The sequence below is a fragment of the Drosophila novamexicana genome, unplaced genomic scaffold (genome assembly GCF_003285875.2).
Source record: "Drosophila novamexicana strain 15010-1031.04,08,12 unplaced genomic scaffold, DnovRS2.1 tig00000008-arrow-pilon, whole genome shotgun sequence".
In the NCBI taxonomy this organism is placed as follows: domain Eukaryota; kingdom Metazoa; phylum Arthropoda; class Insecta; order Diptera; family Drosophilidae; genus Drosophila; species Drosophila novamexicana.
The window spans coordinates 5051401-5067919 of record NW_020824765.1 but is presented as its reverse complement, the minus strand read 5'-3'; the positions used below and the strand labels follow the sequence as shown (position 1 = coordinate 5067919).

Below are 16519 nucleotides of genomic sequence, written 5' to 3'. Positions count from 1 at the left end.
TACGATACATATTAAAGGAAAACAAATCGTAGGCTTGGCTCAACTCAAACTTTATTTGCAACAGTTTTTTCTTTTCAGCAACTAACAATAAATATTTATACGCTTTGTATATATCTTTAATGCATGGATCGCAAATATGTGCAGAGCATAGTTAAAGCATAAAGCTATCTCCTTAACTAGGCTTTGCAAATATAAACGATCAATGCATCTAGAATTGGGGCTTCGGGTCACCAAAACCCTGTGTAGTTGACTGGAACACGTGGCTGAGGCAGGAACGGATTAGACATGCGATTGTTGTTTTTTTTTAGATTGATTAATTGGCTCTGATAGCTGCTGTCCAATGTGTTGCTGGCCTGTCGCCGGAGGCATGGGCGTCGGGGCAGCCTCTTTCTCTTTTTCTTGCCCTGAGCCAGGCACTTGATGTGCCGTGGATTGGGCCAGTGCAGCGGACGTCGCGCCGGCAGCGATAAGCAGGAGAAGACCTCAGTGTTCTGATGTCCTAATGAGAGGCGTCTTTTTTTACGCAAAGGGCGTAGTTGATCCTGCTGCTTCTGTTGACGCAGTGTGGCGTGAGGAGCGGGTATATCCAGCGGCTTTATGGTGGACCTTCTTCTGAGCCTAGTCTGCCTTGGCTTTCTGCTCGCGATGGGCGTATTGCGTTGGTTGCCCACCCGGTTCGAGTCGCCCACATCGTCCTCTTCGTCAGAGGTAACCATCAGATAGATGGAATATTCCTTTTTCGAAGGTTTCAAACTGGCGCCAGCCATCAGGCGTTCCGGTTCCTCGTTTCGCTTTCCGTCGTCGCACATGTGCGCCACCAACTGCATCAGCGAGTTCCACAAGGAATTATCCGACTCGACGCACTGCACATTTTTGTCCTTGAACAGTTCATTCAGATTTATTTGCCGTTTATGGGCCTCACTTTTTGGTGTCTTGGCTTTCATTGTCGCTTCCGGTTCCGGTTCCGGCTCCGTTGCCCGCTGCAATTGGTCTTTCTCCTGCAAAATCTTTTGCACCAGCTCCAGTTGCGCGGTTGTGAACTTGAATTCCTGCTTGGCGCCCGCGTTGTCCGTTGTCAGATTGGGCAACGTTGTAGGAGTTACATTGCCACTCACATCCATTTGCTGTGGCAACTCCACGTTGTCGCTCAGCTCTGACTGCTTCATTTCTGACAGGCTGGCGACCCTTGTGGGGTTTCCTTGCTGCACTGCATCAAAGCCCGCTTCCAATTGTTGTGGTAACTCTGACTGCTGCAGGGCTGCCAGACTTGCAGACATTATCGAGCTGCCATGCTGCTGGTGGACTCGCTGTGGCAGCCTTGTCTCCGACTGTTGCGGTGCTGCCAGACTGGCAAGCCGTGCGGCGTGTCCTGCCAATGGTGGAAATTTTAGCTTGGCGCACATTTCTGGTCGTTGCAGCGTTGCCAGACCTTTCGCTGTTCTGGAACTGCCGCACCGTTTGTGTGGCAGCTTTGTTCCCAAAAGTTTGCGTATATGCTGCAAATTGGCGTCTATGTCGGCGGCCAGATAATTCAGCTGCATCTCCGCTGGGGTTTCACCTTGGAGACTTTGACTTTTGGCCTTGAGCTCTTCCTGGCGACCTGCTTGTGCCGCGGAATGGTTAGTTAACGTTGTGCTGCTGGCGCTATAATCAGCTGTGAAGCTCACCGGCGCTTTGCTAGATCCACGATTGGCCAGCCTATGGGGCTCGCCATGAGTGGGCAGCACCTGGGTGCGACCGACGCCACATCCGGTGAACTGTTTGTCCTTAGATGTGACCATTTGCTTGGCCAGCTTCACATAGTCAAAGTCGGCTGCATGAATGTGTCGCTCCACTGAATAGGGTCGCTTCACGATGCTAATCGTGGGCACAGGCTGGACTTCCGGCACAGGATTGGGATGTGTGGCCGCATATAGAGAGGATTCCGAAGTGGAGCCACTTCTGTCCAGGAACTTGATCAGACTGCTCGCACATTTGCCAAAGTTGAAGGGCATGAATCCGCTTCTCAGCTGCCTCTGCTGCTGTTGCTGCTGCTGCTGCTGCTGCTGCCGCTGCCGTTGCTGCTGCAGTTGCTGCTGTCGCTTTAGCTGCTGCAGCTGCTGCTTGAGCTGTATGGAAATATCGCTCGTGGGCAGCCTGTGGCGCTGCTTGACGGGATCGCACCACATCTGCTCGTCGGAGCGACACCACATGGGCAGAATATTGGCAGTCTGCACCAAAGGCGCCGGTGGATAAGCGGGCAGCACTTGGGGATGCGGTGACTGCATTAGATTGCGTCGCAGGCGACTCAGCCTGCGGCTGCTCAGCTCCGGCTGCGGCAGGCTAGGCATGCGCGGCAGTGAGCCCACCATTTTGTTGCACATGACGGACATCAGCGAAGGCGGCCTAGGCGCCTGTGGGGGCCAGTGCACGGATGGGCTGCCCAGCCAGCCAATGTTGAGGTGCTGACCCGGCGGCGGCGGCGCCATCATGTGCTGATAGGCGCTGTAGGAGAGCTGTTTGGCCAAGCCACCGACTATGCCACGGCGTCGCACCATGCTTATCTAAATGTTAACGGGGGGGAAAAAATCTCGCTATGGTTCGCAATTTTACTTGAAATTTGTGTTGTTTTTTGTATTTGTTTTTTGTCTCTTAAATCGGTAAACATTTAAAATTTTGAATACACGCTTCGTGCCATAATTATTGGGAAAAGCCCCTTTTCGAGTCCAAAACGTTGACGAGCAAAGCAAAGGGCCGCAGTATCCTGTGCTTTTCTTTTCTATTCTTTTCTCTTTCGTATAGGTTAAAAGCGCACCCACATGTTCACCCCACAGCTGGAGAGCTTTTAGAGCTGACGTCACGCATGCTTTTGGTGCGGCCGTCGCATGCGTGCTTTTGCGCCTGCTGCCGGTCGCCCACAATGGAAGATTTCATTCATTGCTTCACTTCACTTCCAGTGCAAATTCCCAACTCCAATTGGAAGTGTTCGCATCTCTCTTACGCTCTCTCACAAAGCTGTTGTGAGATGAAGTGGAAGGCACAGTTATTTGCTGTTGTTATCTTGTTTTTACTAAGTAGGCGCGCAATTTAAGTTCGCTGTTCAGCCGAGTCGGACTCTAACAGTAAATGTGGAGTTCATTTCGAGTTTGTTTTCGAACGGTAAACGACAAATTTACGTAATAGATTTAAAGGAATTTTAAAAAAATATCAGAACATATCAAAGGATTTTTTAATCTTTTGTACAAAATTGACTATCCACTGAAGCAAATTAATAAAAAAGAAAAAACATTAATTTAAAAAAAAATCATATATAATTAGAATGGTGAGTGCCGGGTGTGTCGCCAAGCTGCTAAGCGGTATGCAAATGGGCAGCAGTTACTGGCTGAAGCGAGTGAATCCCTACTGGTATGAGGCGAGGGAGGTGCCTAAAACAATGCTCAGCGACAAGTGCACCTTAAAAAAGGGTGCGAATCATCCTAAAAAAGTCGTCGAAAGAAGTTACAACAAATATGTGTTACCGGCGGCAAGACAAGCGAATCGCATATAATTAGCATTAGTTAGTGGATAATGTGCACTTTTAGGAAACATACCATTTCGTGAGCGCATTTCCCGTTATAAAAAGTACTGATTTTCAGTAACTGCTCTATTTTTAGGTATCTGTACTTGTTATATGGGAACTGAAAGCTGGCTGTTTTTGTTCGCTTTTACTACGAAATAAGGAAATTAAATCCTTTTAATCATTGAGCGCAAAAAAATTTTACTCGAAAATTAAAAATAACGAAATTAAATCATTTTAATCGACCACCAAATTAAATGTTTCATTTTACGCGCCCAATTTAAAAAGTGGGCTGCCAACTGGGCAAACAACATTTACGAATTAGATCTTAACAGAGAACTGTCGCGTCTAACAGAATAGTCTACATATATCGTTATCGATAAATTCTGAAATCAACACTGCCTTTAGTGCTGTGGCAAGAGTGCGAGCAGGAGAGTGAACTCTGTTGGTACGCGTGTGTGCGAAGAGAGCGAATTGCCATCAGTTGGTGCCGAGTTTTTGCTTCGTGAGCAGGTGGGCCGCGCTTCGCGCTATAATCGTATAAGAATCGCCTCTTAAACAATATGAAAAAATTCCAATAGCCGAAAGCAAAGGCACTTGATAATATAAATCGCGGCGCATGCTACGCCCACGCGTTCAAGTTCAGTGCATGCGACGGCAGCAAATACAACCAACAAAAGCCAAAAGGCAACAACAACAACAACAGCCACAAGGCACAAGTGATAACAGCGCAAGAATTAATATATATGTAATAAAAATTCAACGCGAAAAGATCTCTGGCGACATATGAAGAAAAAATAATATAGAAAGCAATCGTAATGTGTAAGCAAAAGAGCAAAAGCGAATGAAATGAGACAAAGATTAAACAAAGTGTTTCTTGAGCTGCGTTTGTTATTGTTGCTGCTGCTACTGCTGCGGCTGGAACTGTAAAAACAACACAATGTACTAGAGCAGGAGATGGGAGCGCCGCTGAATTTTAATTACATACACAAACACATGCATCTGTGTAATGCATGTGTAATGTAATTATGAGTTTTGTAAATACGTGCTTTTGTGTGTGTGCGGCGACATGCGGAAGCAAAAACCATTCATGAATGGCAATTATGCTGCCGTTGCGGCAACTTATTGTTCGGCCCACAGCCAAAACGACGGCTAAAACTACGTACGGTTTTCCACTTGAAGTCGTGACGTATTTCGATTGCATAGCTACATATGTATCTGTGCTGTTAGTGCGTGCGTTTGTGTGAGAGTGCGCGCTGCTCTCACGCGCGCGCCTCTGTGTGCGTGCGTGTGTGTGTGTGTGTGTGTGTGTGTGTTTGTTTGTTTGACTGCGAACGTCATAGCAACTCCAGTAAAACGCAAATAAGCCAAAGAAGAAAAGCTAATTGCTGTTGAGTGGTCTAATTGGACACCTTGCGTTTGTAAATTTATTTCATTCGCCCGTTATCAATAGTGTGTGCTTATGTGCTTTCTCTATCTCTCTTTCGCTCTCGCGCGTGAATGTGTGCCCACATACAAACGTACATACATACGTTTTATTCGAGTGGTTTATATGCTCGACCTCGACAAGTTTCATTTTCGCCCCTCTACACACACATTCGTGTGCGTGTGTATGTGTTTGTAATTGTCATCATGCTGCTTCATATTGTAATTTCTGCTGTTGTTTTTTGTGAATTTCCTTGACTCCTTGAACCAAGCCAGGCAAACACACACACACACACACACTTGTGCATGGATATATGTATGTACAACCGCACTCACACATGCACACCGCAACCTGTCTGCCCCGTAACTGTTGCTGCGCCCCCGCCGACTACACACACACACACAGGCCGTCGCGCGCTCTGCTGCCTGCTCTTGCGTTTTATTTGCCTTCTGCTTTGAGCGCTGGCGTTGGCGCTTGGCGCTTCTGGGCTGCGGTTGTTGTTGTTGTTGTTGTGTTGTTATTGTTGTTTTCGTTGTCTGGCTGCTGTTTGTAAGTCGAAGTCGCGTTCTCTAGCTTTTGTTTTTCTGCTCTTTTATATTTGTTGGCTCATTTACTTTACTTGTATGTGTTGTTTTTTTTTTTCGTGCGCGCGCGACTTTTGTTGTTTTTTGGTTTTCTTTTGTTATTCTTGTTTTATTTTTTAATCATTCTCGTATTTTGCCTTTTCTGATTATGCTGTCGGTTTTGTTGGTTCAACAACAACAACAACAACAACAACAACAACAGCAGCAGCCACAGAGGGCAGGAGTGCGAGCAGAACAACAACAACAACAAGCCGACAACTACTGCGGTGCCTTAGTTATCAGTAATGCCCAACAGATATTGTGTGCATATACACATGTATGTGTGTACACTAATATAAATATAAGTACATATGGTTACAGTGCGGTCCATAAGTTAAGTACCATGTGTATTCAAGTAACTCCCGTATTAACTGATCTATCTCAATTCGACTGATTTACTGTAACCTTAACTCAAGTTTAAGACCAAAAAACTGCACTACTGTTGCTGTGCCATAGAACCACCCAATCGCCCATCCACCCACTTGCCTGTGCGCTGCTCCAATTGTGAATGACAGCACGCATCGACGCAGTGCTTGATGATTTCGTCTTAAATTCGCCGATACCACTGTCGCCGCTGCCTTGTGACGTCTTTTACAGCTGTCTTCGCTTTCGCAACTCTCCCTCTTGTTTTCTCATTCTCTCTCTCTCTCTCTGACTGCTGCTGCTGCTGTTGGTGGTGCTCTTCGTGCGTGCGTTGGAATGTGGCCCAGCTTCAAATGCTGCTTCCAATTTGGAAGTTCATTCAGCTTTGATGCGGCGCTTCCAGGCACAGGTTGTCGCCGCATTCGCTCTCCATCCATTTCCTAAGCCGGAGCAGTCGCAGTCTGTTGATTTTTGTCCATTGACTTTGACTTGTGTGCGCTTCGCGTCGTTAATCTTGTCCTGCGGCTGCTGCTTCATCTCACAGACACGACCGCTTACAACTGTTTTGTGTCTTTTTTGATTAATAAGTAAACAAAAAGAAAAACATTTTCAATTGGTATTTAATAATTTGATTTGGTGTTTTTTTTTTTTTTTTTTGTTTTTTTGCCTCGTGTTCGCTGAGAAATTTTCAAGAAACGTGAAAATGTGCAAATTAAATGCTTGAGGAAACCCACTTAAATATCGCTTTTGCATTGTTGCCCACAGCTGCCGTTGCTCTTTCGCGCCGACAAATTGTTTACAATTTATACGTCATGTGCGTGTGTGCGTATGCCTGTATGTATGTGTGTGTGTGTGTGTGTCAATGTGCTGTTATACTCTATAACGCAAATACAATAGGGCATTTGAAGTGCGTGGTAATTTGAGTAAAACAAATATAGAAGGTTTTTTCATGTGCATACACTATGAAGTGTGCATAGCAATTAGCTTTTGACGTGCACAAAATGACCCTAGAATCGGTTATACGAGAGAAGGTTGTTCTGTTTTCAGTGTCTAAAAGCTCTTAGATCTGATTTGTATTTTATTTCGTAGGTGTAAAGATCGTTTCTACCCAATTCATACTTCGTCTTTTATTCGTGTTATAATTAGAGTCTCTTACATTTTATTGCAAGATTTTGCAGTTCGTATAATTTCTTTTAAGTTTAACATTTTACTAACTTTTGTGCCTTCTCCAGTGTCGAAAGCTTCAAAAGTTCCTTCAAGCTCAATTTATGGCTTGTTCTTTATTAACTTGAAGCTCCGTACTTTTATATTTCAAATAATGTAAGTTGTTCTTTTGTGAATGTGAACACTTTTTCAACGAGCAAATATTGAAAAACTTCGAAGATCGATCTTAAACGATATTTTAGTGGTCAATCTCTGCAGCTTTTGCTAATATGAAATGGAAAATTGTATAAAAACTTGTTAATCTTGTAACTTTCTCCACGCCAAAAGCTATGCTTATTTCACTAAAAGCTTTTCTTGTTTACCATGCGAATTGCAGGGCATAAAAAAGTGTATAAGCTTTGCATGGCCAAAATTTGTGTACTTCGCTTCGATTGGCATTAGAATTGAGTGTCTGTGCGCGTGTGTGTGTGTGTGTGTGTGTGTGTGTGTGTGTGTGTGTGTCTACTTGTTATGTTTGCGCTGCTTTTGCTCTTTGTACAACTATTTCACGCTGTTGCTGCCTTAAATTGATTTCAATAAGAATTCGCTGACTTGAACGCAGCTTCAACAAACATCGCCACTTGACTTGGGCCACACGCGCCATCTCGTTCACACACTCAATCACTGTGAGTGTGTGTGTGTGAGTGTGCGTGAGTGTGTGCCTGGCCACGCGACCTTGATGCTGTACATTAACCCATTAAGATTTGTCGTGGTCGCAATGTAGCAGGAGGCAGGCTGCAGCCAGGAGGAGGAAGCAGCTTGTCCAGGCGATCAGCTTACAGCGCACCTCTCACAGAGAGAGAGACAAAGATAGAGAGAGAGAGAGAGAGAGAGAGAGTTGGAGTTGGAGTTGGAAAAACGTGAGCGGGAGGGGGAGTGTGAGTGCGTTGAGCAGACACAGGTTATTTTTTACACTGGCAGCCAAAAGTTGTCGCCTGTCTGTGGCTTACACAGTGTTTTGTGCATCGATAAAAGAGACACAGCCACGCCCACTGCAGCGCAGCAGCAATGATAACATAAAGAAAAGCTAAGCTCAAATTTCAATTGTGAATTACTTTTAATTGTTTTTCCTTTTTTTTTTTACTGTTGCAATCAATCGCAGCGCCTCAGCAACAAGGCTAAACATGTGAAACGAGAAAACGCGTGCATACAACAACAACAACAACAACTAACTGCAACAACAACAACAACAAACAACGGGCAGCAGCTTTCCGTGGAATTGGAAACGTGAGGAGCATACGACAACCCACACAAAAGGAGACGCCTCACGTGCTCGCTGCGCTGGCCACGTGGCCGTGCCCAATGGCCCAGTCGCCGCCGGTAGCTGGAGCAGATGCCACAGCCATAGCGACGACAACGACGCAGCTGCCGTTGACCCCTGCCGCACTCTCTGCCACAGCCGCAGTCGCAGCCGCTGACGCTGACGCAGACGCAACGCGCACGTAATTGCTGTTGCAATCAATTTGAGCTGCGCATCGAATTAAATTTTGCTGGCGGCGCTGCTGCTGTTCCCGCTCCATCCTCATCCTCATCGCCATCCTCGTCGTGGTCGTGGTCGTCGTCGTTGTCGTCAAGCGCCGCTGCAGCCAAAGCTGCGCCTTGTCTGGTGTACTTGTGTGTGTATTTCTTTGTTTATGTAGGTGTGTGTGTGTGTGTGTGTGTGTCTGCGTCGCCAGCAGCAGCAGCAGCAGCAGCAGCGGGCATGAATAGCAAATGAATTCAAGCTCGGCAAACAAAAGAAAATGCATCTTAAGTGAACTTCCTGCGTCGACAGCAACAACAACAACAACAACATCAACGAGTAGGAGGCGACGCAACATTAGCCAATTACTAAGCCCAACAACAACAACAACAACTACAACAACAACTACTACTACAACAACAACAACCAAGTGGCCCACTGCAACTGAAATGGCCGCCTCCACATCAACGCCACAAAACTACAAAGTGCCATCGACGAGCAAAATATCCGTGGACAAGCTCCTGCGCGTCGGCTACTACGAGCTGGAGAAGACAATTGGCAAAGGCAACTTTGCCGTGGTCAAACTAGCCACAAATATTGTAACCAAGACCAAGGTGAGTAATGCCTGCAAAATGTCATCTATTCAAAAGATATAATACAACTACCAAGTCCATTCAAGTAAATTTTGATAATCCTGCATATACATATATATTATGGTAAAGAACTGTAGAGTATGTATCTCAGCATATATAACTGCTTGTCCTGACCGACTGATTGATTGGTGATTGAAGAAACTTAATGCTTGGTGATTATACCTATTAGATCTATTATAATGCTTAGGAGCATAAAGTATCAAGTATCTAGAAGATTTAACAATTCCTTTATCAGCCTGTTTGTCCTGATTGACTGACTGACTGATTGGTGCTCAAGTCAGAGCGCAAGGAGCTAGGCAGCTGACATTTTGATTGTAGATATCTTCTGTGTAGAAGCTGCATGCCCAGACAAGTTTTAGGCAATTCCACCCTAAAATGTGAAAAAATAGCGGAAAACGTTTGTATAAAATGTTGTGACTAATCATCCGACTTATCTAAAGTTCATTTAAAGTTCTCAGTAAAAATAAACTGAAGACTTGCTTAAAACTATGAAAAATCCATCCATTAATGAGTAAAATAGGCAACTGATGCTGAATTTGAACCGGCGATCTTTGGCTTGCTGGTCCGACGCAGGCGCACGGCCAAATTTCCGCTTCTTAGCTCTTACTCTTACTTAGCCTGATCACCAGTCAGTCAGTCAACTGATAAAAACACATAACATGTTATCGTTATCGATTATCGAATTCACAAATTCATCGAATTGCGAATCGGAATTATATTATTTTGGTTTTCGTTTTGCCGTTAGGCTGCGCATTCGGTTTAATCAAATTGATTTTAGTGATTATGATTCTTTTGTTGTTTTGTTTATTGCCGCGTAAATATGTGCGCATAGTATACTTTAGTGTTTACACAACTTATTGACAATACATATTTGCCAGCAGGCAGATCGGCATGGGGAAACGGCAACAGCATTTGGGGAGTTGTTTGCCTCAATATATATATTTATATATTTTTGTTGCTTTCAATTGACGGCGTTTGGAGCAGCAGCAGCAGCTGCTGTCGAGTCCGATCAGATGATGCTAATTGAAAGGCATTTACCTTAGCCCCTGCCGCCCTCTGGGCGTCTATCGCTTGGGGAACAGACAAGACAAGTCGGAGCCCTCGACACCTGCTAATGGGATCTCTTTCTTGTAACCTCTTCCGCTCTCCTTCGCACTGTCTGAGTGTATGAGGAAGTAATTAAGTTTTGCTTCGTTCTGTTTGAGATCATCTCACTTGGTATATTTATTATTTTTTGTTTCCCGCTGTCAAATGTAATTTGCATTCGCAAATATTTTCGACAATTTCCGTACAACTTATCAGTAATGCATCTCTAAAATAGCTGGGATGCTGCTGCGTTTAATTACCGAGAGGCGTAATCAGTTGAGGTACACTCGCACCTGTGTTGAAAGCGCTTAAAGCATACTTTTCTTGAATACCCTGTAGCGAGTGGCTCAAAGCGTATATTAGCTGAATATAGAAAACTAGAATTTAAAATATATAAATTGATTTAAGGTTACATTTCAAGAGGTGCCAAAAAATAGATTGACTGGCAATTGTAATCAACATAAAACTGTGTGTAGCGATATTTAAAAGTGTTTTGTGGATTTAATATGTATAAACTCTTCAGTCTTTGGTTGCGTTATATCAGAATGTCTATACAGGGTATTTAATAGTCGTGCAACCACATGTGCTGCACATTTGCCACTTGTGCTCTATCAGCTGAGCGACAATTTCTCTGCATTCTCTGCATTATACATTCCGAATGCATTTTACAGCTGCTGCTAGAAGTGATAATGAGTCACCTTCAGCTGGGCATCGGGCTCTGTGGGCTGAGGGCAAGCACACACACACACACACACACAGAGACACATGCACATATATATATATATATATATAAGTATGTATGTATAGGGTGAAACAACAAAACACAGCTGTCACAGTTGCTGTAACTACATGCGACTGCTGATAATTGGCGCTGTCAAGTGACACAACAGAACCGAACACAGGAACCACAACAACAACAACAACAGCGAGAAGAACAACCACCACAACTGGAACGACAAATGCAACAATAATAGCAACAACAAAAGCCATGCGCTTTAATAGTTTATCATAACAATAACCGGGCATATAAGTGCAAATTTGTAGGCCAAACACAGAAGTGCTCGTTATATGCATAATTGACAACGGCAGAGCACATACAAAAAAAAACAACAACAACAACTAAATAAATTGTCAACAGAGAGAGTCCCACACTCACACACACACACACACACACGCGCGCACACGCACACAACTGTGGGGAGATTCATCTTAGTGAGAACAGCACGTGCCTGCAATTCAAAATGGCGTCTGGGCTGTTAAAAAGAACACATTTACATACAACGCGCATATTTTATAAATTTTACTTTATTTCCATTTTCATTTGTTCTCGCTTCCATTCTGTTTGCTTTTACAGTTCTTTTTTGTTTTATTTATTTTTATTTATTTTTTTTTTTGTTCCCCAATACTCCGATAAGAGAGGCCGACACAGCTGTTTGTCAATTTCAAGGTCCATTCGCACTCACTTATCATACTTAACATTCACAATGGACTCCCGCACGTGTGTGTGTGTGTGTGTGTGTGTGCGTGTAACAAATGCAATGTTTAAGTACAACATGACTTTGTCTGGATTATAATTGTTGTTATTATTATTATTATTATAATTATGATTTGCCTATAGCCTTAGCTTATCTACTATGCGCATTTCGCTAACAATTATTATCAATAGAGCACATGTACAATGCACATTATGTGTAAACAACAACGATAAGAACACGCGTTTATTATGCTTAAGACACATTTTCAGTGCCAGTGTTGCCCAAACGAAAAACCCTTGCAAACGTTCATGCATAACAAAATATATTTTAGATTGCACATCGCCTTTCTATTTGATTCTCATAAAGTCAATTAATGATTATAAGCGTGATTGATATGACAGATAAAGGAAGGGAGGAGGAGACAGAGAGAGAGAGAGAGAGAGAGAGATAGTGAGAAGAGAGAAGAGAGAGAGATGGGTAGAGAGGGAGAGAGTGAGAAAGGAATAAAGTGTGAGAGAGATAAAGAGTGATTCAAGGAACAAATCTAAGAGGAATTGCCTTCCTTTTTAAAGAGTGCTGTACTTATTCAATCAGAAAGAATTTACAGAAGTTGATGATCTTTAACAGAAGAGATATGTTAGCTATACTAAAATGGGTTAAGAGGGTAAGCCAGTCAACAAACAAAGGAAACTAGAAGAAAAACCACATTTTCATACAGCCATAAAGGGCATAAATGCGTTAACTTAAGCTATTGCTCACTATAAAGAATTACTTCCTTGGGGAAAAGAATAAACAATCATTAAACACTTCCCACTACAAAACTCTGCAATTGAAGACATTTTCAAAGTAAACGCTTTTCCCGCACTTTAAAGGACTCAAAACTATTTCATTTTCTAATCGTTTTTAATTGGACACCTATTCTAATTGCGCCCTGAATAAATTAAAGCAGACTATATCTTCTTTTCAAACTCTGCTCTTATCTTTAATTTGATATCATTTGAAACTAAGTTTCATAAACTTTATCGGCACTTTGTAATACAATTCTGGGAGTCAATATATCATATTCATATTCCAATTGTTGTCACGCCCTTGCGATAATTATGTTGCCGTTTTAATTGCTTTACTGTGGCGTTTTCCTGACTGATTGATTTTCGGAATTCGATATCAGAATTTAAGGGAATCGCTTGCTGTTCGAAAATTTGATTGACTTCATGGCGCGTGCCCCGACTCGATGTTTGCCTTGGCCATTAATGCTCCAATTGATGCAATTAAACGTCTGCAGAACGCACCCAACGCATGCACCAGCAACTGGCGGCTATAATCCGATTTGCTATCGGAAAATATATCAATTGGTATTTTATTTCTTTTTCCTTTTTTTTTTTTTTTTGGTTTTCTAACCAACGAATCACACAATAATAATTGCGCTCCCGTTGCGCACTGAGGCAACTTTGATTGATCATTCGCTATGGCCAAATATTTAACTTGAGCTCACGCTGTCTGGCCACGATGCGATCTCAGTCAAAAAAACGAAAACAAAAATCAAGAGTGCTCTGATTGGGAGTGCCTGACTTGATGATACCCTTGCTACTTGCTAACAAACATTCAAGCTTGCCTTCACAGAAACCCACACACACGAAAGTAGGGTACTTTGCTGTGCCTCTTCACTTTGATACCACAATGGGAAATGTATCTTTAAATAGCTTCGGCACTTAGAGTCTGATCTTTATGCAATTTTCAGGGCGTAGCCGAGTTTAAAGAGAATATGGGTAGTTGTCCACAAAACTAATATATTCCCAATCAAAAACTTACATACAAAGTTGTGTGGATTAAGCTCTTGTAATTTGCGAGTTAGGTTTAAAAGAAAAACAAGTCTCATCGTACAAGAAATGATAAACTTGTGCGCATGATCAAGAATATATACCCTTCTTGGGTCGGAGTACCTCGTTCCGCATGTTACATACATTTGCCCAAGATCGTAATACCCTTTTACTAATTTCTAATGGGTTCAGGGTATAATAAAACTTGTTGCTGACCACTCAAAGATCCGAGCTGAAATATATACATACATATCGTACATATATATGTATATGTATGTGTGTACGATATAGCTTCAGCTCTGCTTTACGACTCAGACGCATGGCTGCCCAAATCGTTTAAAAATTTATTTACTTTTTCATTAACTATTTCGCGGCTTTTGTTGTATGTGTATGTGTTTCTTTTTTGTATTTTCTCTCCTTTTTTTTGCGTCTTTTACCTGTCTGGCATTTTTTTTTTTTAAGCAAAGAGTGTAAGGCCAATTGTTTGTCTCTTCGGTATTTGTTGTCTCTATTGCACAGGCTTACTGTCTGCGTGTATTTTGCTGTCAGTCGGAATACCCTGTAAATTTTATGAATGAAAGTGTGTTTTCAGTTATTGAGGGTTATGATAGGAAAAGAGATATGCTCAGTTTTCTTACAAACTGCAATTTTCTCAAGAACAAAAGAACTATACAATCTTTAAAGTAATAAAGAAAGTATGTACTTACGGATATTTCCTGGTTGATCTTAACTTTCTTCCAAGCAGTGCACTGATTAAGAATTACCACGCTAAGCAGTCAAAAAAGCGTTATCCAACACTTTGACAGGGTATCTGCTTGGCTTGTTTGCCTAACTAATTTATTGTTGATTCGCGCTTGAATTTGTCTACTGTCTGCAAGTTGCTGTTGCTGCCGCTGCCACACTTACACACACAGGCACACACACGCGCACACTCGATAAACATTCGCATTCATATGATAACAAGCGCGTTATCAAAGTGCTCCCAGTCGTAAATTAGCAACAAAAAGAACTACGTAAACAACGCAACAATTTGCGAATCAATCACGTGCACTGCAACCTCTCGCTCTCGCGCTCACTTAATGTTATATCTGTCGCTCTCTCTCTCTCTCTCTCTCTCTCTCTCTCTCTCTTTCACCCCTTTTAGTCAGTTCTGAATTTATCTTTAGGTTCTTTGTACTTTCGCATCATCTAACGAATACAATCTCAAGTATTTTCCCACTTTCTATAAATGATTAATCAACAAACATTCGGCGCGGCGCCTGATTAAAGTCAAAGCCCCCGCACTTATTTCGCTTCATTTATTAAATTGTTTTAAGTCTGAACCTTCCATTTATTTTTTTTTTTTGAATCAGCAAGGCACGTGCTTTTAAGTAGGCCATTCAATGGAAATTTATAATAATCGATTTTCCGCTGCTGCTGAAAGCAATTGGAAATTTTAAATCGCCGCCAAACTGAACCCAAATAAAGTTTAGCGACCCGTGGCATAAAAACGCGACACAGGCACAAGGGTTAGGACAGAAAGAGAGCGCAAGATAGGAAGCGTGAGCGAGAGAGAAAGCATCAATTGCAGCAGCCACACTGAGCATTAGTGGGCGCGGCCATAGGGTAACTATTGATTAAACACAAGCAGCTGCGTGGCCCTTGGGGAGGGGTTTGGGCTGGCTGGCAACACACGTTTGAGTACCACGTGTAAACAGCAACAGCAACTAAAACAAGGACTCGCTGGCTGTGTAGAACATTTGAGCCCCAAACGTGAGCAGCAGCGGGTCACATGTCTGCGAAGCACGTCCAGCCAGGCACGTCAGGCCAGCCCGACATTGAGACGTGCCCCCCTCAACCCAGCCAGAAGGGGGCGACACCGACGTCGCAACCGCATCTGCGTGGTAAAAAAAAGTCAACGGCCACGCCCACTAGCCTACTATGCGAACTGATGCGGCTGAAGGCACAGCAAAAGTATCTCGAATGCAATCAAGTCAAACTGAATGCCAACAATTTTCTCGATGACAACGACCCTGATGAGGGAGACGGCGAGGACAAGCCCCCAGGCTGTCGCCGGCCTTCTAGTGGCACCAAAGTCGCCGGCCTCATCAATGACATTGATCGCTTGAAGCTGGAATTGGATGACAAACTGCGCAAGCATCACGTGGCAAAACGTGGCCAGTTGCAGGACATGTGGCACTACATGAGCACACTCAAAGAGGATGTCTTTCAACCGGAACGCCTCAGCCTGTACACGGTGAATGCTGTGCGGGAGCGCATCATTGTACTCAATGGCCAGCTGGAGCGCTTGGGCTTGCAGAACGCCAAGGAGCTGGAGATGTTGCGGGAGGAGTACAAGAAACTGGAGCAAGAGAATGGGCTCGTCTGGAAGGGCAGCATTTGAGGACGATGCTCGCAAGGCTATCTATGTCCGTATTTGATTAGCAAATTATTTTAGTTTCATTTTAAGGAACTAGTTAAGTAGGAACAGATTCATGTAAGGTGGAACGACAATTTGACTATACTGGTTCAATTTTTTTTACTGGTTTTAATAAATTTCCATAGCTGTGAACAAGTTATTATATTACAAAGTCAGTTCAATAAATCAGTTGAATTGGCTCCATTTTGAGATTCTTATCAATCTGTTGGTTAGAAATTTGAATTGAAACTAGTTCAACAGAAAGGAAGGCTTTTAAAAACTATGTTCAAGAGAATGTGTGTTTATATTTGATATGGAAAACATTTTAGTTTCATTGTAAGGAACTCGAACAGGTTAATGTGGAATGGGAAAACAATTCGACTGTTTTGGTTTCATTTTTATTACAAAAAGAGCTTGATTTACTTTAAATAATAAAAGTCATTTCAAAGAACTAGTTCAAAATTAAACGTAAAGTGCT

The 16519-nt window shown here is 43.0% G+C and overlaps 3 protein-coding genes across 7 annotated transcripts in view; 2 read left to right on the top strand and 1 right to left on the bottom strand.

Annotated features, from left to right (window-relative positions):
• LOC115757714 overlaps positions 1-16519 on the top strand; it is a 46124-nt gene that overhangs the window by 19993 nt on the left and 9612 nt on the right. For 3 of the 4 annotated variants that reach the window (XM_030698102.1, XM_030698092.1, XM_030698076.1), the window contains exons 1-2: positions 3633-4357; positions 8253-9226. In XM_030698102.1, the coding sequence (XP_030553962.1) occupies positions 8864-9226 (363 nt within the window). In that variant the 5' untranslated portion in view covers positions 3633-4357; positions 8253-8863. Of the gene's footprint in view, positions 1-3632; positions 4358-8252; positions 9227-16519 lie in introns of those variants that run through there. The other variant, XM_030698085.1, reaches the window with a different exon arrangement.
• On the bottom strand, positions 48-3338 carry LOC115757756 (SWI/SNF chromatin-remodeling complex subunit SNF5). Of its 2 annotated transcripts, XM_030698177.1 has the most exons (2): positions 1668-3338; positions 1452-1600 (listed from the first exon to the last, which is right to left on the bottom strand). In XM_030698177.1, the coding sequence occupies exons 1-2, from the start codon at positions 2535-2537 to the stop codon at positions 1532-1534; spliced, it is 939 nt and encodes a 312-aa protein (XP_030554037.1). In that variant the 5' UTR covers positions 2538-3338; the 3' UTR covers positions 1452-1531. The 2 variants fall into 2 exon arrangements, with proteins under 2 accessions (XP_030554028.1, XP_030554037.1); XM_030698168.1 differs by having other exon boundaries at positions 48-3332.
• LOC115757763 lies at positions 15013-16188 on the top strand. Its single transcript, XM_030698191.1, has one exon. It carries the CDS (start codon positions 15415-15417, stop codon positions 16024-16026), a length of 612 nt encoding a protein of 203 aa, XP_030554051.1. The 5' UTR covers positions 15013-15414; the 3' UTR covers positions 16027-16188.

Bases quoted from the DNA above. Each gene is read 5' to 3' on its own strand.
- LOC115757763 (XM_030698191.1), top strand. From the start codon at position 15,415: ATGTCTGCGAAGCACGTCCAGCCAGGCACGTCAGGCCAGCCCGACATT.
- LOC115757756 (XM_030698168.1), bottom strand. From the start codon at position 2,537: ATGGTGCGACGCCGTGGCATAGTCGGTGGCTTGGCCAAACAGCTCTCC.